This window comes from Acinonyx jubatus, chromosome C2 (genome assembly GCF_027475565.1).
Source record: "Acinonyx jubatus isolate Ajub_Pintada_27869175 chromosome C2, VMU_Ajub_asm_v1.0, whole genome shotgun sequence".
NCBI lineage: Eukaryota > Metazoa > Chordata > Mammalia > Carnivora > Felidae > Acinonyx > Acinonyx jubatus.
Window position 1 is genome coordinate 59,443,497 of NC_069384.1, and position 22,197 is coordinate 59,465,693.

The following is a 22,197-nucleotide window of genomic DNA, read 5'->3' on the forward strand; positions in this document are numbered from 1 at the left end:
AATTTGTAGACCATCATTACCAAATGGAGAGACTACAGATATTATGATTTACTTTACAAAGCTAAACTTCAAGTAGAGAAGGGTTAATCACTAAATTCACAGAGTGAAAAGCTAGTGGCATACCTAAGATTAATACTGAAATATTCTGGCATCCTGATGACTCAATCTATATTAGGCAAAAAGTCTTCTTTTTAAAAATGAAGGGCAAATTTTTTGCTGCTTTTATACTGAAAGAGAAAAAACTCAATATATACCTTACTATGGTAGAAGAGCACTGCTGGAACATATGTGAATTTAAAAGGGCAAAATTTGTGTTAATAAATGCTATTGTCATTATATGTCTTTAAAATAGTTAAGATTATCGCTTCTTGGCCGTTTGGCTAAGATCAAGTGGAAATAGTTAAGATTAGACTTTAAGGGCAAAATGATCAGTTTTAACGATCTATGATTCAGTTTCACTACATAAAAGTAACAGCCAAGTGACAGACTCACAGCAACTGCTTTCTTTTCTTTTCTTTTTTTTAATACATTTTATTTTAGAGAGAGAGAGCATGAGAAGGGGAGAGTGGCAGAGGGAGAGACAGAATCTTAAGCAGTCTCCACACTCAGAGCAGAACCCAATGCAGGGCTTGATCCCACAACTCTGGGATCATGACCTGAGTAGAAATCAAGAATTGGAAACTCACCCAGCTGAGCCACCCAGGAGCCCTCATAGCAACAGCTTTCTCGAAATTCACTTGTGATTGGTCTTTCCTGACTACTCAAAAGAGCAATCTCATTAAAGTAAAAAAAAAATAAATAAAAGTGTGAATCAAAAATAGCCACTTAGTTATTCTTGATTCATGGCAAACATTATTTCGGCAAATAGGATTCCCATAAATGTACTTGGAGGAAAGTATTTGGGAAAGGAAAATACTCTCAGTCCTGTCTTCTCTGGAAGATGCTAGCACTCTGCTTTTATTTAGAAGTGATGAGAAGTGGCATACTTCCATAGTCATGATCTATTTATTCTCTCTATTACCTCTCCCCCCAGCTGAGTCCCTGCTGTTCCCGGGCCTGCTTCTCCTCTTCAGTGCCACTACAATAGTGCTCTATCCTTTTGCTCTTTGAAACAAGAACTATTATTGAAAGTCACAACTGTGTTGGAAGAGGAATACATTCTGTTTAATACATATTATTCAATAAATTTGGTTTCAGAATTTAATGGGTTTTTTTTTTTTGATGTTTATTTATTTTTGAGAGAGAGAGAGGCAGACAGAGCATGAGCAGGGGAGGGGCAGAGAGACAGAAGGAGACGCAGAATCCAAAGCAGGCTCCAGGCTCTGAGCTGTCAGCACAGAGCTCAACGCGGGGTTCGAACCCATGAACCATGAGATCATGACCTGAGCCGAAGTCCGACGCTTAACCGACTGAGCTACCCAGGCGCCCCTCAGAATTTAATGTTTTAACTCATCAGACAACTATTCTGACCTCCTTCCATTTCTTACCTAGTTCCTTTATTTCTGTACCATGTTTTGTTTCTGATAGATTTTCAACTACGGTTATATATTCTTTTCACTAACTTGCACATCTTTTTAACGTAGTTGTGGTGAGAGTTAAGGCTTTGTACACGTAAGTAAAATACAGAAAATCACTGTGGGAAAGACTGTTCCTAAATACATATCTATAATAATTTATAAAATAAAATACTACACAAAGTGAAATTGAGTAAGTTTTTAAGGGAAATGCTTCTCATCCTCTCAAAATCTTCCATAAGACATCCTCTGATCGTTAAGGACTCCACTCAAGAGGAGAAATGACAGCTCACCCTGCTAAATTTATTACCTGCACTGGAGTTGCCCTCATTTTGTTGGCAAGAAAAGCTCTTCCCTGACGTGTAATCACACTGCTGTCGTGGGGAATGATTGGCATCAGGTGGAACAGCAATTTGCTATCTAATCTTCGTTGTAATTCTGACCCTGTCACTAGAGACGCTTGTTCTGATTAATGAAGTGGGGAACTCATCAAAATTCCTCAGCTATTTCCCTTTTGTCAGAAATCTCCGTGATAATTGCATCAAAATTCTCAGTCATGGAAAAATAAACAATGCATTGTAAAGAGGACAAAAATGTCAACAAGTTTACAGTTTATTTCTGAACAGAACTGAACAGAACTAACTGTGGTGCAACTAGTGCTGGGGGGGCGTTGACCAAGGCTCCGATGTTAGCAATAAAGCCACAGGCTCTGTGGGGCCCCAGGTGACCCCTTGGTGCTCCCTGGCCAGGAGGAACAGGCACTCTATAGCTACAACAGGAGGCAATCCTCAACTATTTTCCTTTTGGGGACCAATAGAGCTAGGCTAAAGGCCCCATAGAACGTATGCAATCCTGGGGGGTGGGGAAAGGAAGATCCTTATTCAGGCAAAAATGCATGCCCCTGGGAAGGAGTACCCTGTGATGCACCCTATTCCTGATTTTCATCATTACGCCCCAAAGAAAAGAGAGGAAGTCATTGTGTCCCCTACCCCAACATTAAATACTCCTATAATTAATTACATTAGGGAAAATACATTCAGTTCCCTGCCCACAGCACTGAGACCTGGACAACGCCTGGTTCCACGGAGAAGCCCAAAGGCCTAAACTTGGACAACTACCACTGTGCAAAACCGCTGTGCAAAATGTTAACACTGGTTACAGACAAAAAGCTACTTTTGTTATATCCTGGAAGGTGTGATGCTCTTTTAACTTCTGTACTTAGCTTTTTTCTCCTTCCTTTTTTAAACTTAAAAAAAAAAATCCCACACACAAAAATACCCCTTATTACAGAAATTTAACAAACATACCCAAAAGTAGAAGAATAAACCCCTCATTCAGCTTCAAAAATTATCAACATTTTGCTAATCTTGTTATAGGTCTCCTCCATTCATTTTTTTTTCCCCTGGAGTATTTAATTTTTTTTTTCAACGTTTATTTATTTTTGGGACAGAGAGAGACAGAGCATGAACAGGGGAGGGGCAGAGAGAGAGGGAGACACAGAATCGGAAACAGGCTCCAGGCTCTGAGCCATCAGCCCAGAGCCTGACGCGGGGCTCGAACTCACGGACCGTGAGATCGTGACCTGGATGAAGTCGGACGCTTAACCGACTGCGCCACCCAGGCGCCCCATCCCCTGGAGTATTTAACAATAAATTCTATACATCAGACATTACATCACATCACACATATATGTGTCACTGTGTATTTGCCAACATTAGGGCATTTTGTAAATTCTTAATTCTGCTAAGCAATAATGTTGCTTTAATTATCTAATTCTGCTTCTCTTCAGAAATAGTACAATTTCAGAAAGAAGTTGCTTAGTCTTACCATATAGTAAATTCTTTTTTTTTTTTTTGTTTATTTATTTATTTTGAGAGAGGGAGAGAGTGCGAGCAGGGGAGGGGCAGAGAGAGAGAGGGAGAGAGAGAATCCCAAGCAGGTTCCACACCTGTCAGCACAGAGCCAGATGTGGGGCTCATACTCATGAACCACGATCATGACCTGAGCTGAAATCAAGAGTTGGATGCCTAACCGACTGAACCACCTAGGCATCCTCATACAGTAAATTGTTAACCAACAAATATCCCTGGATCTTTTAAAGAATGATCATGATATAGCCTATAACCTGACTATTCATTAGGATAAGGCTCCTTCCTCAATGTAGCTTAGACCGGTTTTCAGGGCCTCCTGTCTTAGGGAGGGCAGACCCACTGCTTCCCATCACTTCTCTCTTTTCCTCTCTCTTCCTCTTCCAAATTTCTTCCCTCCTACCAATCCCCACTCCCTGTGCATTCTCCCACCTCAGCCACACACCCTCAAACTATGCCGAGAGTACAGCTCATCTCAGAATATATTAGACAAATGTTAGGTTCACCTCCAGGGTAGTCTGACAGTAAGACAATGATGTAATGTCATTTGTTTCTACCAATATGGTTCTCAAGATCCTTATATATATTCACCCAAAATGTCTAGCATTTAGGGGAAATGATAGTCAACTCATAAAATTTTATAGAATGGGCTCCATTTATGCCAAAAGCTCTTATTTTTTCTTAAAGCAGAATTTAATCAGAACTTTTTTTCAAAAGACAAACAATTACATATACATGAATTGGAACCTCTGGATCAAACAGCTTCATGGCATTTTGAAAAGCAAAACCCCAGCACGATATTTTGGTAACCTGGCTCTCACTGTCCCTTCTGTGAGAATGGGAAACCCTAGTTACTCAGAGGATGAGGGTAAGGAAGAGCAGAACAACAAAATAAACAACCTCCTTACTAATACCGATCAAATTTTACTTGGATATTTTCCAGAGTTAGCTACATGAAGGAAAACATAATAATGTTTCAAACCCCTCCTAAAATGATACCACACATGGTCTTTACCAATAGCTTAGAGCCAATGTCCTTCATGTGTGTGCCTGACATTTCTTTCCCTACAGTTTTATTTGCAAAAAGGCTTTTCCTTCATTTCCTTCCCCAAACACAGACAACATTGCTGAGAGGATGGTTGCTATGTTTCAGCTCAGAAATGGCTTTACCTCAGTGGCGTGTAGGCAGTCCCGATGTAACTAAGATCTCTAGGGATGAATCGTGCTATATAAATGAGGTACTTAACTACTGTTTTCATCATCTTGTTAGAAAAATCTAGGCTTCTTTTCCATATATCCCCATGTTCCCTTGGTTTCGTTTGGGGTGGCCTTTTGGAAGGCGCTATGCCATAAGCATAACATTAATGATGATTTCCTGGGGGTCACTATTATCTTACTCTCTAACAGAAAAACCCAACCAAATAAGCAAACCAAAACCCTCCCCCACAGAGTTAAGATTTCAGTTAGTATTAACCCATGTTTCATTGTTCTCTTCAACTTTCCCAAGTCTTGTTTCATAGACTTTCTTATCTTATTAACAAGACATAAAATGTATTTCAAGATAGGGCAAGAATTCAGAAGGCCATTTTCCAAATAGTATGAGTTTCATAGTTAATCCCTTGTTGTTTCTGCTAATTAGCAATGACATGTGGATTGCTGAATCTCCCTAAGAGATTTCACTGCAAGATCAAAGAGAAACTAGGAGAGAAAATGGAAGTAGAGAGTTTCTATGCAAAAACAGATGTTTTTAATAAAACAAAGAGAGCTGGCAATAAGTATGTGGGAAAGATGCATGCATAGTGCTGCACCTGAGCTTTTGTTTGGATAAGAGGGCCCACTCAGTTTCTCTCAGAAAGTCTCCTATTAAATAACTTGGCCCAAATGTGATGTTAAGAGATTGTTTAGGGGGGAACAAATAGAATCCAGAGTCAAAGCACAAAGAATTACAAGAATTAAAGGAGATTGAACTAGAACAACTCCTAGAAACAGATTCTTTCCAGTCTTCCTGTAAACACTCTGTATAGCTGGCTGTTGGGTTTGTGCCAGTGAACCATTTTGAGGGTGCTGACAAGTTTCCTGCTATCTAGTCACTCTCTGCAAGCCAGCTAGGCATTTTCCCCCTTTTTATCCTGTGATCATATTTAGGCTGCTGAGTGTTTTAAGTTTCATTTCCCAAGGGCAGCTTTAGGCTCCTTTAGAACCAGGGTAGGAATGTGGACTAGGGCCAAGGTAATGAGCTACTCCATGGCATTTACCAGAGGCCTATCCTGTCTCCAGCCAAGTCTATGTAAAAGCCGGAGGAGTCTGGTAGGTGGATTCTCTCCATGTCTCAGTTATACTCATATACACTGGAGAAATCAGAATTACAGGTTCACTGACAATATTACAAATGAACAACATAATCACACTGAAGGGAAGGGAGAGGGGAAGGGGAAGAACAGAACCAACCTAAGTAACAATATTCTGGCTGCATAAGATTGAAAATGAAGATAATGTACAAATACTATACTCTGGTTAGTATATTTGTTTACATAGCAGTATGGGTTGGCAATTCTGAAACTACTTCTATAGTATATTAGAATAAGTAAATAGATTTTTGATAATGGGTGTCAGGTTTCTCACTGTCTGAAAAAGGAATTCTAAATCAGCAAGGGGGAGGGGCTATACTGAAACCCGTGGTGCTGGATTAGAGTTGAAGGTATCATTATGAACTTATGATTATTTTAATAAACATACAGTTATAGAAATAAGTGATAAATAAGGAAGAGGGAAGAATAGCATGACCCCTGTGTTACTGCACTGGAATTAGAGATACCAGTATGAACTCATACTGAACCAGTATGATTTTAGTATGTATACAGATAGGCAGACACAGAAATACAAATAATGTGGGTGCATGCGTGGGTTACTACACACACATGTATTTCCCAGCTCTGTCTGCCAAGCAATGACACCCCAGGAGCACAGAGAGCACCTACTATTCAGATCTTGGTTTCTAAATACTATTCTCCAATAAAGAAACCAGAGTTCCATGTAGAAGTGGTTCATTCCAGGGCTGGAACAGGGAAAATACAAGATGGGCCTGGAATGTCCTATGGTGCCAGAAAGAAAGGAAGTGCCCCCAAAACAATGGAAATATTTTGAAAGAACAAAGAAGTCAACCTGAAAGATTTCCCAATGGCCAAAGTTAGAACAATTTGAGTAACAAAGTAAACAACGATAATAACAGATTATAACCCATAGAATAAAATACCTATCTAGGAGCCCATACTGATAAAAGTAGGTAATTGACTAAATAAATAAATTGGGGAGAAAGGACAGGTTTTCTTTCTAGAAGAATTTCAGTTAATAAATGGAAAAGAAATGAGGGAAATACAAAATCATCATTAGACAAATACATTAATGTTGCAGGCAAGATCTACCTATAGATGCCAAAATTAGTAAGTGAAAGTTTAAGAAGAAACAGGATATTTGCATAGTTTTACAATATTTCTTCTAAGACATTCCAAAGGAAAAATAGTAACTTTATAGTATAGAAACCTAGCATATTAACACTTGTACACCCTGATACGATACTGAGAAGGGCACAGCATCACTTCTTTAAGTAATCTCACCAAAAATGTATAATCTCAATCTAAGCAGGAGAAAATATCAGAAAACCTGAACTGAGAGACATTCTACAAAATACCTGATCAGTACCCTTAAAAAAATGTCAAGGTCATAAAAGAGAAGGAAAGACTGAGGAGCTGTCACAAAGCTGGAAGAGACAAAGATGATGTGACAACTAAATGAAACAGAATTATGGATTGAGTCCTCGGTATATATACTCCTAGGTATTCCCTAATGTAGAATTATGGACTGAGTCCTGGAATAGAAAAAAGGACATTAGTGAAAAAACTGGTGACATCCTAATAAGGTCTGTGGTTTAGTTAATGTATTTAATGGTGTTGTACCAAGGTTAATTTCCTAGTTTTGATATTTATGCTATGCTTACATAAGATGGTAACATTGGGGAAAGCTGGGTGAAGGGTATTCAGGTACTCTGTGTACTGTTTTTGCAACCTTTTCTGTATGTCTACAATTATTTCAAAATAACTTAAAAACAATAAAGTATAGGATCACTAAGCAGAATCTGTGTGAAGTAGAGATCATTTATTCATACTCTCAAATTTTTAAATTATACTGGCTGATCGTTTTTTAATTTTTTAATTTTAAAGAGAGAATATGTGTGCATGTGGGGGATGGGTAAAGGGGGAGAGGGAGAGGGAGAGGGAGAGAGAGAGAGAGAGGGGGGGGAGGGGGAGGGAGAGGGGAGGGGGAGAGATCTTAAGCTGGCTCCAAGCTAAACTCAGGGCTTGATTCCATGACCCTGGGATCATGACCTGAGCCAAGATCAACAGTCCAATGCTCAACTGACTAAGTCACCCAGGAATTCCTGACTGGTCCTTTAAAAAAATTTTTTTTGAATGTTTATTTATTTTTGAGAGAGGGAGAGGGAAGAGCGTGAGTGGGGGAGGGGCAGAGAGCGAGGGAGACACAGAATCCAAAGCAGGCTCCAGGCTCTGAGCTGTCAGCACAGAGCCTGATGCGGGACTTGAACTCACAGATTATGACCTGAGCCGAAGTTGGACACTTAACCGACTGAGCCACCCAGACACCCCATGGCTGGTCCTTTTAAAACTGAGTAATCTGGGGGCACCTGGGTGGCTCAGTCGGTTAAGCATCCATCTTCAGCTCAGGTCATGATCTCATGGCTTGTGAACTCGAGCCCCCCATGGGGCTCTGCGCTGACAGCTCAGAGCTCACCTCAGATCCTCTGTCCTCTCTCAGCCCCTCCCCAGCTCGTTCTCTCTCTCTCTCTCTCAAAATAAATAAATAAACTTAAAAAAAAAAAAACCTGAGTAATCTATTTTAGGTAGACCATTAATTTCGTAAAACTCTTTACATATGTCTAAAATTTATACCTAGCCACTTCTATCTAAAACATACATTATTTCTTCCTATACAGTGAACTTCAATAAAATTTAAAACTTAAGCTTACAGAGAACACATGTCTTATTAATCTCTCATTGGTTGGACAATATACCATGGCACGTTTTCCTCACGCATTCTCTAGATGGCCCCCTGAGTACTCATCTCCTTTCCTATTTTCCTTCAGAAATCTGAACTGTTATTTTAGGAGGACACACCAATGCCATCTGTCCTGTGAAAGATGCAGCATCTAAGAGTCCTTGCCAATCTTTCTCAAAATGTTAATCCCAATTCTTAATATTTCCTCCTACTATGTTACCCTCTCTATTCCTAAAGCCAAAACCCTAACCAGAAATCTTGTTGGTTTATATCTCAACAATTATGACTTTTTGCCCATCAGTCCAAAGTGCCTCCATCAAATGTGTTTTTTTTTTGTTTTTTGTTTTTTGAGAGAGAACGAGCATGTGAGTTGGGGAAGTGAGAGGGGAAGAGAGACAGGGAGAGAGACAATCCCAAGCAGGCTGTGCACTGTCAGTGTGGAGCCTGATGTGGCGCTTGAACCCTCGAACCATGAGATCATGACCTGGGCTGAAACCAAGAGTTGGAGCTCAACTGACTGAGCCACTCAGGTGCTCCCCTCTCTCTTTTTTTAAATTGCTTACACTCCTTTACTTTGTTGCTCATATCCTAGTTATCAATATTATATTCAAATTCCTGTTTCTGATTTTCAGGGCTTTTGTAAATCTGTCCTACATTTATTAAACTCCTCAATATCATCCTGACATTCTCTTTTCTCTTGTTAAATCCATGCATTCCTGCATTCATTCCACTACTGTTTGCTGAATTTCAGCAAAGTCTAAAGCCATAGGTGGGTGTTATAAAAGATATAAAATATATCCATGTTTATCTTTCTCATCCAACCTTCTCATTTTACAAACCTTCCAAGTAATCCCTTTTGCCTGAAATGTTTTTAAAAACTTTTTTTTTAACATTTATTTATTTTTGAGAGACAGAGAGAGACAGAGTGTGAGTGGGGAAGGGGCAGAGAGAGAGGGAGACACAGAATCCAAAGCAGGCTCCAGGCTCTGAGCTGTCAGCACACAGCCCGATGCGGGGCTCAAACTCACCAACTGTGAGATAACGACCTGAGCCAAAGTCGAATGCTTAATCGACTGAGCCACGCAGGTGCTCCACACCTGACATGTTTTAAGCCTCAAATGCATACTATTGTGAATCCCACTTCACTGAAACAAATTTATGCTCAAATGGCCTGGAAAAGATGCTCATTTGTCAATAAAAAATTGACCAGTTAATTTTACAAAAAGTGAAAGTAAAAGAGAGGGAGAAAAGAGTAAAAGAAAATGCAGACCATGAAAAGGAAAAGTGTATCTTGCTTTAAGATCATAGCTACCAGAAAGCAAGTGACTTTTTGAGTAATTCTTCTGAATAATCCAGAAGACCGTAGAAGCCGAGCTTTCGAAACCTATCAGAGACCTCACTGGTGGTTCCATGCTACTCTGAAACGGGTAATAATTTAGGAAGCCATCCCAAATTCACACCTGACTTCCCAGGATCACACAGAGTACATATAAGAATAGCCCTGGGACCAGGGAATGGAGCACTGCCCCAGGCCCTAAGCCCGCTGGGCAGCATAGTGGTGTGGGCAATGCTGGTATTTGCAGTGAGGCCTCAGTTGGGCTTCGTGTGACACTGTTGTATCTCTGACAGAGAGCCCTCTGTCATTTATGCTGAATAAAGGTATGTTACAATTCCTACCTGATGATTTTCCTTGAAAGTCTGGATTAGTAACTCTTTCAGTTTCTTCTTTCTTTCTTTCGCCATTTTTTCTTCATCCAGAATATGATCACTTTGAAAGATGCTTTCTTCTGTATTGTTTTGAGAATTTTCTTCCTGCTTTTTCTTCTCTCTGTTAATAACAATTTTAAAAATACATGTAGGAACAAGAGACTTAAAAATGGGCAATTACACCCTACCATAGTGGAACGAACACTGAATTTTCCATCAGAAGACAGATTTTTAGATCTGGTTCTAAAAGTCCATAGTAGGATGATTTTTCTTTTTTTTTTTTTTGTGAGCCTTAGTTTACTCCTTTATAAAATATACACTAAATGAAATAAAACTGTTATACTCTGAAAAACAGAAGGCCCTATAGATATTTTGGTAAAGTTTTCAAAAAATTTATTTATTTATTTAAATAATCTCTTACACCCAATGTGGGATTCAAACTCACCCTGAGATCAAGAGTCACATATTCTCTGGGCTGAGCCAGCCAAGTGCCCCTTTGGCAAAGTATTTTTACTGAGTTTACCACTGAGCGATACTTTGATCAAAATTTGAGAGTTAACTCCTAGGTGTTTTCTACTGTAGACATAAGTTCTCTTTCTTCTGAGGGAGAGACAAAAAAGGACCTTAGGTAAGAAAGGGATGAGAATTTTACTCCAAGGCTTTTACAAGGCTTCTAGGGGAAAAAACAATAAAAGAATCAGGTATTCTTGAGTAAAGAGGGAAGGGACTTTATATTAATTCTAAAACAGCTGAAAAGAGAAAAAATAGAATAACAATTAATAAAAGGCCTTCAACAAGTGACAGGAATCTCTCAGTAAATGTGTTGCTCATGTCTCTGGTCATCCCCTGACTCACCCATCTATTCTTTCTCACCCAGGTCATCTCTCTCACACCTGCCAATTCAAGCAAGCTCACAGCCACTGCTTTCTTACTGGCATGTACTAAAGCACGTGTACATGTATGTGTGTAAGATGATGTCATATACACAGCACCTAGTCAGGACTCAGGATTTATGTGCTTTGGCCCACAAACCAGCTGTGAAAACTCAGGTCTTTCTGAATTTCACTTCACAGTTGTGGAAACTCAAACTGAGAGAGGGATGCCAGAATACTCTATAAACATGCTCTCATTAATTCTCCTATACATACAGGGGATGCACAATGTCATATCTTATGACTTGTGCTGTTGACCATCACTTGGTTAAAGGGGCCTCTCCAGTATAAAGTTGCCATTTTTCCCTTTGTAATTAAAGATTTCTTAGAGGAGATACTTTGAAAATATGTAGGGAAGCAGATTTAGGATAGCTTACAAAAAAATTAAAAAGGCATATCAATAATAAAATTTTACTGACTCTCTCCAGGTGCCATAATAATGTTATATTAGACACTTGTAGGCAGATCATAGTGGCCATTTAAAGAAATACAGTTCTAATACGATGGATCTGATTTTCTAAAATAACATTACAATATGTTATGAACATAATAGCTGCTCATTGTGAAACACCAGAGCTATAAAAGCCATCCATATTTCCACCCAGAAAACACACACTGACAATATGTCAGTGATATCTGATTGTACCACCAGTTTTACCAATTTTTCTAATATTTATTAATGTTGATCATACATAATATTATATTAATAATCTTTGTGCACAAATCTTTGCCTGGATTTCTGATCATTTTCTTAGGAGAGTTTTCCTAAGATTGGAACTCCCAGGTCAAGTGATAACACCATTTTTACAGCTCTTGTTGTTTATTGCCAAATTACTTTCTAGAATGTTTAAAATCAGTTCATCTGCTAGCAGTAGAGCATATTATCTGAATCGCTGGACTCATGGACAAGATTTTAACTTTTAAAAGAAATGAGTGGTCAGTGAACATTTGATGAGTGCCCACTCTGAACAGAGCATCCTGTTACAATCAAATGTTACCTGTTTTCATAATTTATTTTAGGTCTGCCTAGATTTTTCAGGGTTTAAGAGCAATCTGAAAAGTAAGGTTGCCCTTAGCGAGAAACTCCCTAAAACACTGTTGATTGCTTTCTGAAAGGAATGGCGTCTGGAGGAAGCCTGAGGCTGGCACTTGGAAGAGTGAAGCCCACATCCACTGCCGAGCTGTTTTAAATTGGGTAGAATGAGAGCAATCAAGAACACAGGGGGAAAAGCTGTGTAGGCTGGTGGGGTGGAAGGGATTATCTAATCGGTCTTTCTAGCCTTTGAGTTTTGAGTATTCAGTCACTTGAGGCATGTTGCTCCAAGGTTTTTCCAATTTATGCATCAGTGCTGTTTCTCAGAATAAATACATTAGTTATTTATTTCATTTAGGAAGCTCATTTTCTGCATAAGGATACATAATAGTACTACATCCGGTGAAGACTATTTTGATTTTCCTCTTATGTCAGATATTTCCGTTCTTGATCAGTGGCTGGAAGGCAATGAGGATTCTGTAGGATTATCAGAAGGTAAGACACACAATTCACACAGGCTGAGGCACAGTGAGCAAATATACAGGTAACGAAAGAAATACAAACTAATACAAACTACCTATTAAAATTGCAAAAATACTGAAAGTGATAGTACTCCCCAATGCTGAGAAGAGTGTGCTAATCTGGCCCACTGCCAGCAATAGTGTAAATAAGTACAACGCATTTCGAAAGCAATTTGGCAATGTTTCAAGAGTCATTAAAAGGCCTGTACCGTTTAACTCAGTAATTACATGCCTAAGAATATAAAAAGCTCTATGCTTAAGGAAGCTCACTGCATTATTACATGGTGACAAACCTGAAAGAGTTGAAATGCTTATCAGGTTGGGCGGGGAGGTCATTACATAAACTATGGTCTAGGAACTCAGTGGGGTAATACACAGACCTCAGGACTCTGGGCAATATGTTAATTATGACAAGCAAAATAACAAATTAAATGTACTTTAAGTATGTAAAGGGATCAAGACCCAGAGGAAACAGAAAAATGTTAAAGAATTTGTTAAGATACTGGAATGGTGGGTGATTTCTCTTTTGTGTTTTGCTATTACAATGTCCATTTTTTTTTAGAGTACTTCCAAAATGACTGCTTAAACAAAAAAACTCCACACTGCTCACCACGACCAGCTTACATTTTCCATGCTTCTTCCACAGTGCGTCTCCTCTCAATTATCTCCCTCCGCAGCTTTACCATCTCCCTTTGAATCTCCTCCTCCTCTTTCTTGGCCTCCAGAGCCTTCTTTCTCTTCTCTTCTTGCACCAAATACTGAGCCTCTAACAACGCTGATTTTTTCAGGGTCTTTTCAATTCTCTGGCGCTCTAGTTCTTTCTCACGTCTTAGGCGATTTTCTTTTACCTCAAAGAGAATACAACAAGGGTGAAATGCAGCCTTTCAAGTAGAAAAGGATATGCAAAAGCTTAGAATACATTTTCAAGTTCACAATATGCCCAGTTTGAAAAATTCTGGCCCAGAAGCCCACTGTTTATCAGAAAAATAGGAAGAATTCATGTTTACTGGGTACAAACCAATTCAAAAGTCTAGATGAAGTCAGGTAGGAGGACTCCCAAAGAGTCTGGGAATGATTTGCATCACGGAAAAGTTGAAAATCTAATGGGTCAGATGCCACATTCTGGATGCTTACTTAGTAATAATTTCTGACCCCTAAAGTTTTCCAAGATATACACTACTGCTGTTCATTTGGGCCCGGTCTGCAGGCTGATTATAATTTAAGAAAGAATATGGATATTTGGGGGAGGCAACATTGTGAAGGATAGAACAGTGATAAACTGCTTTAAGAACACCACACACTTTATTCATTAAAAAAATTTTTTTTTTTTTTATTTGAGAGAGTGAACGAGAGCGAGTGGGGGAGAAGGGTAGAAGGAGGGAGAGAGAGAATCTTAAGCAGCTCCAGGCTTAGCATGGAGTCATACGCAGGGCTCAATCCATGACCCAAGCCCAAATCAAGAGCTGGATGCTCAACCAACTGAACCACCCAGGCGTCCCCTACCCTTTATTCATTTTTATCATTATTTAAATATATCAATGATTCTGGCTCTTATTTGGAAATCAAAACCATGAATTTCACAGGTATTTCTGAATAAGCACAGTCAATTTTTCAAGCATACTGATTCTGTAGAGGCTTGGCTAACTGTAAGTACGGGAGTGCTCCTTTCCCTCCTAGGTCACTTACCTTTACCCTCACCTTACTCTCCACTTATGAGAAGACTTCCAGATATTGGCAATCTCTTATTAAACCTCCTCTCCTCCCTTTTTTCACAAACCCAAAAGGATCATACTTCTACCCATTTTTCTAATATCTCCAGTGCTGATTAGGCACATCTTAATAATTTAAAACAATCAGAAATTCAGAGTTATAAAAAGGTAGCATAAAATGCATATGCAATTATTTTAGTTCAGTCTTAGTTCTGGACATGTGGAAAAGACTTGGTCATTCTGATTTCCTAAAGTTCCCCTACAAAGAGTGGAGATGCATCTTTTTCCTATAACCCACTATTTATTCTCTTTGAAGAAAAGAAAGTTCCCATATGCCTTTCTAATTCAAAACAGCTGAACTAGATTTAATTCAGATCTGTCCTCCCTTTCAAATTATAATCACAAAATGAGTGAATTTTTCAGTTGTCTGGAAAAGAATTATCATTATAACACTCACTAGAATATTCATGATATTAATATATTGATGTCACAGTTCAAAAACCAAATTCAAGCAAAACCAATCTACATATTTATAATAGAAAATATCACATACAAACTAATATAAAGTTTAGTTCACCACTCCATTGTTCAAAATCAATTGTTCTCTTTTTTGGTTTTCTTAAATTGTTTCCTGTTCTCAGTTTATGAGCATTATTTTTCTTCTGAAGTTCTTATATTTTATTTTTATTCTTTCTAACCAAACCACAGATGGCACCCTTTTTCATAATAAAGCCTAAGTCTTTATTTAAGCTTATTAAATGTGCTACACAAAGATTGCTTCCTGTTACCCATTTTAATTTTGTTTTTCCCTCCCACCTGCTTATGTCTCATCTCCATGGTAAGGCGAGGATCCTTCTGCTGCTGCTTGTCTTGGTTTCCATTCATTCCAAGATCTTCCAACATTCCAGAATCCACCACTTCTTTATGGAGCAGATGGTCTATAAATTTTTGAACAGTGGTACTTTCCTCTTCTTCCTCCAAATAGCCACATAACTCTGGGGGAGACAGAGCAAGAACAAAAAAAGGGAAAAAAAATTTAGTACAATTTCCATATTTAAATAAATAACCTTGGTATAATAAAAATAGAAAGCTGTGGGTGTTTAATAAACAGTAACTGATAATGCCAATTGGGTGAGTACAGCCCTCAGCAATTAACTACCTTCAGCTGAGAGGAAAAATGATGAATCTTCCCTCCCCAGGTCACTAAAGATCCCTTCATTGCCAAACGTAAAAGATACTATTTCAGTCTAAACATCCTTGAAGACTATTGCTTCTTTTTTACATTTTTTTTATTTTAAGTAAGCTCCACATCCAACATGGGGCTCGAACTCCCGACCTTGAGGTTAAGAGTGATGTGCTCCACCGACTGTGCCAGCCAACTGCCCCGTCCGTTGCTTTTTTTTTTTTTAAATGGTTGTATTGAGGTATAATTGACATACAATAAACTGTAAATATTTAAAGCCTACCATAAGTTTTGACATATACATCTACCAGTAAAACCATCACTAAAACCAAGATAAGGAACATGTCTGTCAGCTCCAAAAGGATCCTCATGCTGATTTGCAAGCTCTTCCTCCCACTCCTCCCCACGTTCTCTGTCTTATCCCAGGCAGCCACAGACCTGCTTTCTCACACTATAAATTTACATTTTCTGGAATTTTGTATTAATTAAATCATACACTCTGTACTTTTTTCGTCAGCCTTCTTTTACTCAGCATAATTATTTTTGAGATTCATGTTATATCAATAGTTTATCACTTTTTATTGCTGATTAGTATTCCACTGTATGGGTATACCATGATTTGTTCATTTATTCAGGGGTAGACATTTGGGTTGTTTCCAGATCTTGGCTATTACAAATAAAGTTGTTATAAACATGTGTGTACAAGTTTTTGTATGAACATATGCTTTCTTTTCTCTTGGGAAAATGCCTAGGAGTGGAATGGCTTGATCGTATAAGTATCTGTTTAACTTTTTAAAAAACTGTCAAACTGTTTTCCAGAGTGGTTATACAATTTCACATAATCATCAGCAGTACAGGAATGTTCCAGTTACTCCACATCCTCACCAATACTTGGTGTCATCAGTCTTCGGATACAAGCCATTTTATTAGGTATGTAGTGGTTACTCAAAGTAGTTCTAATTTGCATTTTCTTGATGGCTAGGGATAGTGAACATCGTTCTTGTTGATGTTCTGTTTAGTTCCATACATTACTGAAAATGGGGTATGAGGTTTCCAAATAATTTGGAGAATTGTTGAATTATCTATTTCTCCCTTCAACTTTGTCAGTTTTTGCTTCATATATTTTGGGGCTTTTTTGTTAGGTGTATGTATGTTTATACTTGTCCCTTTATCGTTATAAAACTCCCTTCTTTGTCCCTAGTAACAATTTTTTTTTTTGAGAGAGAGCAAGCACGAGTGGGGGAGGGGCAGAAGGCAAGGGAGAGAGAGACTCTTAAGCAGGCTCCATGCCCCGTGCAGAGCCTGATGCAGGGCTCCATCTCACTACCATCAGATCATGACCTGAGCCTGAAATCGAGTCAGACACTTAACCAACTGAGCCACCCAGTCATCCCTCTAATAACAATTTTTTTAAATTTATTTTTGAGAGAGAGAGAGGGAGAGAGAGAGCGAGAGCAAGCAAGCATGGGAGAGGCAGAGAGAGAGAAAGAGAGAGAGGGAGAGAAAATCCCAAGTAGGCTCTGCACTGCCAGTACATAGCCTGATGCGGGGCTCGAATTCACAAACTGTGAGATCATTCCCTGAACCGAAATCAAGAGTCAGAGGCTTAACCAACTGAGCCACCCAGGTTCCCCAACAATTTTTTTATCTTAAGGTCTATTTTTTCTGATATTACTAAGTTGTTCTCACTTTCTTTTGGTTACTAATTGCACAGTATATCTTTTTCCAGAATTTTACTTTCAATCTATTTGTGTCTTTGAATCTAAATTGTGTAACTTGCAGACAGCACATAGTTCATATTTTAAAATCTTCGTCTTTTATTTGGAGTATTTAATCCATTTACATTAGGTGTAATTCCTGACAAGATATGATTTATATTTGTCATTTTGGTATTTGTTTTTTGTACATCTTATGTAAATGACCTTTGTTAGGTTGAAATTTACCTTCTATTACTAATTTGCTGAGAGTTTTTATTAGGATTGGATGTTAGATTTTGTTAAGTACTTCTGTGTCTATTGAGATAATCACATTAATCAATATTTTTGGTAATATCCTCTTTAATGGCTCCATAATACCTTTGTTCAGTTTTGATCTAAAAAATGAGGAAAACAAAACACTCTACAAGCAAAAGATGTGTGAGGGATGGTATGATACTAGATGAAAATTGCCAGTCTAAGAAATATAACGATATCTATTAGCACCATATGAAAGGAAGTAATAGTTTCACTATATTCCATATATGCTTCAGAATAAATATGAAGTATGGAAATGCCTCACTTTAGTAATGACATTAATAAATTAGAAAACATCCAGAAGGTGGCAACCAGGATAATGAGATTTAGAAATGATGTGACATAAAGGACTGTTGAGAGAACTGGTGTATTTAAGCCAGGAACATTGAAGTATATGAGATCAGATATGATTATATCACCCACAAAACAAACAAACAAACAAACAAACAAACAACAGTTTTCTTGGGAAAGGGAACATGATACTATTTTCTGTTGTACTAAAGGGTAAAAGTTATAGAGGACAAATTCCCAAGACAGAATGTGTGAGGAGTAGAGCCTCACAACAGCTGAAATGGGCTCCTCCTATCCTGGGAGCTGTACTGGCAGAGTTTTGTTTTTTTTTTTTTTTAATATTTTTTTAAAATGTTTATCTCTTTTTGAGAGAGTGAGAGACAGAGTGCAAGTGAGGGAGGGGCAGAGAGAGAGGGAGACACAGAATTGGAAACAGGCTCCAGGCTCTGAACTTTCAGCACAGAGCCTGACACAGGGCTTGAACTCACGAACCGTGAGATCATGACCTGAACCGAAGCTGGACACTCAACCGACTGAGCCACCCAGGCATTCCTCTACTGGCAGAGATTATATCACTCCATGTTAGGGATACTATAGAAGGATCTCTGTCTGAGGGGGTGAAGAGGAGAGATCAGATTAGCTGATCTTGAAGGATTCCTCTAACTTTAAGAGCTCATGACTTTGTGATTCCTGGGCTGGGGATTTTGTTGATTTTGTAGAACCCTAAACAAGAAAAATGCCGCCAGGTGAGTTTACCCAGGGTGTCTGAGTCACACATGAGGATCTGCCACCACCATCACCAGGCCTACCTTTATGCTGAAGAAAATAATATCAAATTCTGAGTACATTTGAGGAACCCTCACAAACTGGCTCTGTGCACAAGCAATAAGCTCTCTTATAAAGATATATGAAGCATTTCATAAATATAAAATGATAAAGGAATGTTTAGGGGTTTCTGGGTGGCTCAGTCAGTTAAGTGTCTTGATCTTGGCTCAGATCATGATCTCACAGCTCATGAGATTGAGCCCTGTGTCAGGCTCTGCGATGACAGTTGGGATTCTCCCTGGCCCTCTTTCTTTGCCTCCTACCTTGGCTTGTGTGCACTCTCTCTCTCTGTCTCTCTCTCTCAAAAATAGAAAAAAATTTTAAAATGATACAAGAATGTTTAAATGTAGCCCCTATCAAAGTAAGGAGTCATTCAACAATACATGGGAAGACACTCAAATAGCATGCATTGCTATTATAATCAAAAGAAGAATTACAAATACTTTTAATTTGAAAAACACTATGAATTTACTGAGGATATAGGTAAGTAATTTAAATTGAACCAAGAAAAATTAAAGCTAATTATAAAACTAAGCAAAAACACAGAAAAGTCAAATAATATATCATGTATTATTCCAAACAATTAAAAAGATTTCTTAGATACATTTATTAGATGTTAAAGCTTAAAACAACCAGACAAGTTCTTACCATCAAACCTGTCATATTTCGAATGCCCAGTGGCTTCCAGCACAGAAGGGATATTTGACACTGTGTCTTTAGCATCTTCACCATCACTTGCTAGTTCTTGCTTAAGTTTGGTGTCTAACCAGTCGTTGACTAGTTCCTGAGCTATTAGTGAAACAAAAAATCTTTTTAATATTTCAATTACTTCAGAGACTTTCTTCATTCACTGTTTTCATTCATTCAGTAAATATTATTTGAGCATCTAATGTGTCAAGTACTGTACTAGATGCTGTGAATAGAGCAGCAAACAAAACAGGACAAATAAAACCTATCACCAATGAAGTTTACATTCTAATTGGAGAAGAGAGACAATAAGTAAATCAGAAAAACAGAGCAGGAAGAGGAGAAATGATATACAAGAAATGGAAGGTAGGTATTGATAGTTTTAAACTGGGGGGAAGGGGTCAAAGGCGGCCTCCTTGAGAAGACATTTGGGCAAAGAAGAGAAGAAAGTGAAGGATTGAGCCATATGGACATGTAAGGCAATATTATTCCATGTAGAGGGAAAGCAAGTGCAAAGGCCCCACGGAAGAGAATGTCTAGAGTGTTGGAGAAATAGCAAGGAGGCAGTGTAGAAAGGAGTGAGTGAAGGGGGAATGTAGGAGATGAAGTAAAGAGGTAACATGGGGATCAGGTTTAGAGCAGTAGTTCTAGACCAGGGGTGATCCTGCCCCCGAGTAGACATTTGGCAATGTCTACAGCCATTTTTGTTATCACAACTGGGGTAACAGAGGCCAGGTATGCTGCTAAACATCCAACAATGCACAGGACAGCCCCCACAAAAAAAATTGTCTGGCCCAAAACATTCATAGTGCTGAGGTTGAAAATCCCTTGCATAGAAGTAGGCGACACCAATTCAAAGACAATTGCAATAATCTAGGAAAAAAGTGATAGGAGCCGGGACCTAGAGTGGAAGTATTAAAAATGGTCCAATTTTAGAAAGTAATGCTTTGAGGTGGAATTGGTTTGCCGATATATGATATGGGAATTGAGAGAAAGAAATCTATAAGGTTTTTGGCCTAAGCAACTGTAAAAATGGAGATGCCATTTACTGAGACAAGGAAGGCCAAGGGCAAAGCAGGTTTGGAGAGAAGATCAGGGACTCAGTTTTAGACTAGTTTGGTTTGAAATGCTTATGAGACATACAAACAAGAAATGTCAAATAAGAATGTCAAAGAGGCATTGGCTATATCACTCTCGATTTCAGGGAAGAGGTCCAAGATGAAGAAATAAGTGTGGGTGTTGCCAGCATACGGACAGTATTTAAAGCCATAGAAGTGGACAAGATCGCCGAAGGAGGAAGATGGATAGAGGACTGGTTCCAGGAATAAGCTCTGAACACCTCCAGTGTTTAGAGGCTAAAGAGCTGAAGCAGAAGCAGGAAAGCAGACTAGGAAGGAGAGGCCCATTGAGGTAAGAGGAAAATCAAACAGTGTGACATCCTGGCAGCCAAGTTCCTAGTGATACTCAGAAAATCTTCTTAAATAGATAGGTATGGAAGAAAATGTCTACTTTAGCATGACCTTCATTACTATCATCATTATCAGACAGCTCTATGGGTAGGTCAGAGGGCTTTCAAAAAGGAAAAGTATATATTTCACCACTATCTTCATCGTTATTACCATTATCACACAGCTCTGAGAGAATGAAATGTTTATTACATGAAATGATGCCAAAAGGCATTTAATACAGCTAGCAATGCATATCATATAAAACAGAAAAAAATGAATCAAGGTAGTAGAAACTAAGTGTGAAAAGTATACTCGTAACAAATATCACTGGCTTTCAGAGGCAGGAAGAGAAAGGGGACAGATATTTACTGAGTAACCCTGTGTACAGTAATACATGCAGTTATGTGTATAATAATTTATGTGTAGACTAACTCAGATCTGCTAAATGTCATTCATTAGTAAACAGGGGTTTAGTATGAAGTGCCCCAAAAGAAAAAAGAAAGGGAACTTCTCTTAGAGGGTTCAACTGTAGGAATACCTCATGTTGGATCAGAGGCTCTAAGGCTACATTAAGCAGAATTTCTCAAAGAATGTTCCTCAGAACATTGGTTCTTATTGAATATTAACAGATGGTTGATGAGAAAAGAAAAAAGGATATAAACCTTTGAAAACCATGTTCTGTCCATATACTAGTACTTTCTAATGTGTATCACTAATTCTTCAAGATATGAATATGGATTTCAGGATAAAAAGAGTTTCATGGTAAAGGGAGCTTGGGAAATGGGGTAAGTAAACACTATTTTGTGCATTCCCACTAGTGGATTAGGAGATAGGGTGGGCAAGATGTAGCCTTGCCAATTTCTGAATCAATCTCCTTTCTCCATCTCCAATATTACCGACCACCAAGATCAAGTGCCATTACTGCTCACCCAGACCACTGCAACAGCCTCCCACTTGTCTCCCTTTTCCCTCCTTTTCTTCCTTATGATCCATTCTTCATATAATTCAAATACTGTGCTGCTAAACCTCTGCTTAAAACCCTTCAATGTCTTCTCATACTCAGAATAAAGTCTAAATTCTTTTCCCAGGCCTATAAGGGCCCTATGTAATATGTCTTCTGCTCACTCCTGCAAGCTCATCTTCATTGGGAAGCTCCGGCCACACTGCTCTTCCTTCAGTTCCTTAAGCACACCAAGCTTGTCTATACTTCAACTCTTGATGCTGCCTTTCCCTCTGTCTGGGATGCCCTTCCTCCATCACCAGATGGCTGGCTCCTTCTTATTATTCAGGTGAAAACTGGAATGATTTATCATTACCTAATAATTCTTTCAGTTTTCTTTATTCTCACACTAAAACATATACCCCATGAAAACAAGGGCTTTGCCTCTCTTGTTCAT

The 22,197-nt window shown here is 38.6% G+C and overlaps 1 protein-coding gene across 4 annotated transcripts in view; it reads right to left on the reverse strand.

Moving 5' to 3' along the window:
• CCDC191 (coiled-coil domain containing 191) overlaps positions 1-22,197 on the reverse strand; it is an 89,533-nt gene that overhangs the window by 57,278 nt on the left and 10,058 nt on the right. For 3 of the 4 annotated variants that reach the window (XM_015075313.3, XM_053220877.1, XM_053220879.1), the window contains exons 4-7: positions 19,314-19,454; positions 15,171-15,349; positions 13,270-13,493; positions 10,130-10,280 (exon numbers count right to left, since the gene is read on the reverse strand). In XM_015075313.3, coding sequence (XP_014930799.2) covers positions 10,130-10,280; positions 13,270-13,493; positions 15,171-15,349; positions 19,314-19,454 — 695 coding nt within the window. The remainder of the gene's footprint in view (positions 1-10,129; positions 10,281-13,269; positions 13,494-15,170; positions 15,350-19,313; positions 19,455-22,197) is intronic. The other variant, XM_053220878.1, reaches the window with a different exon arrangement.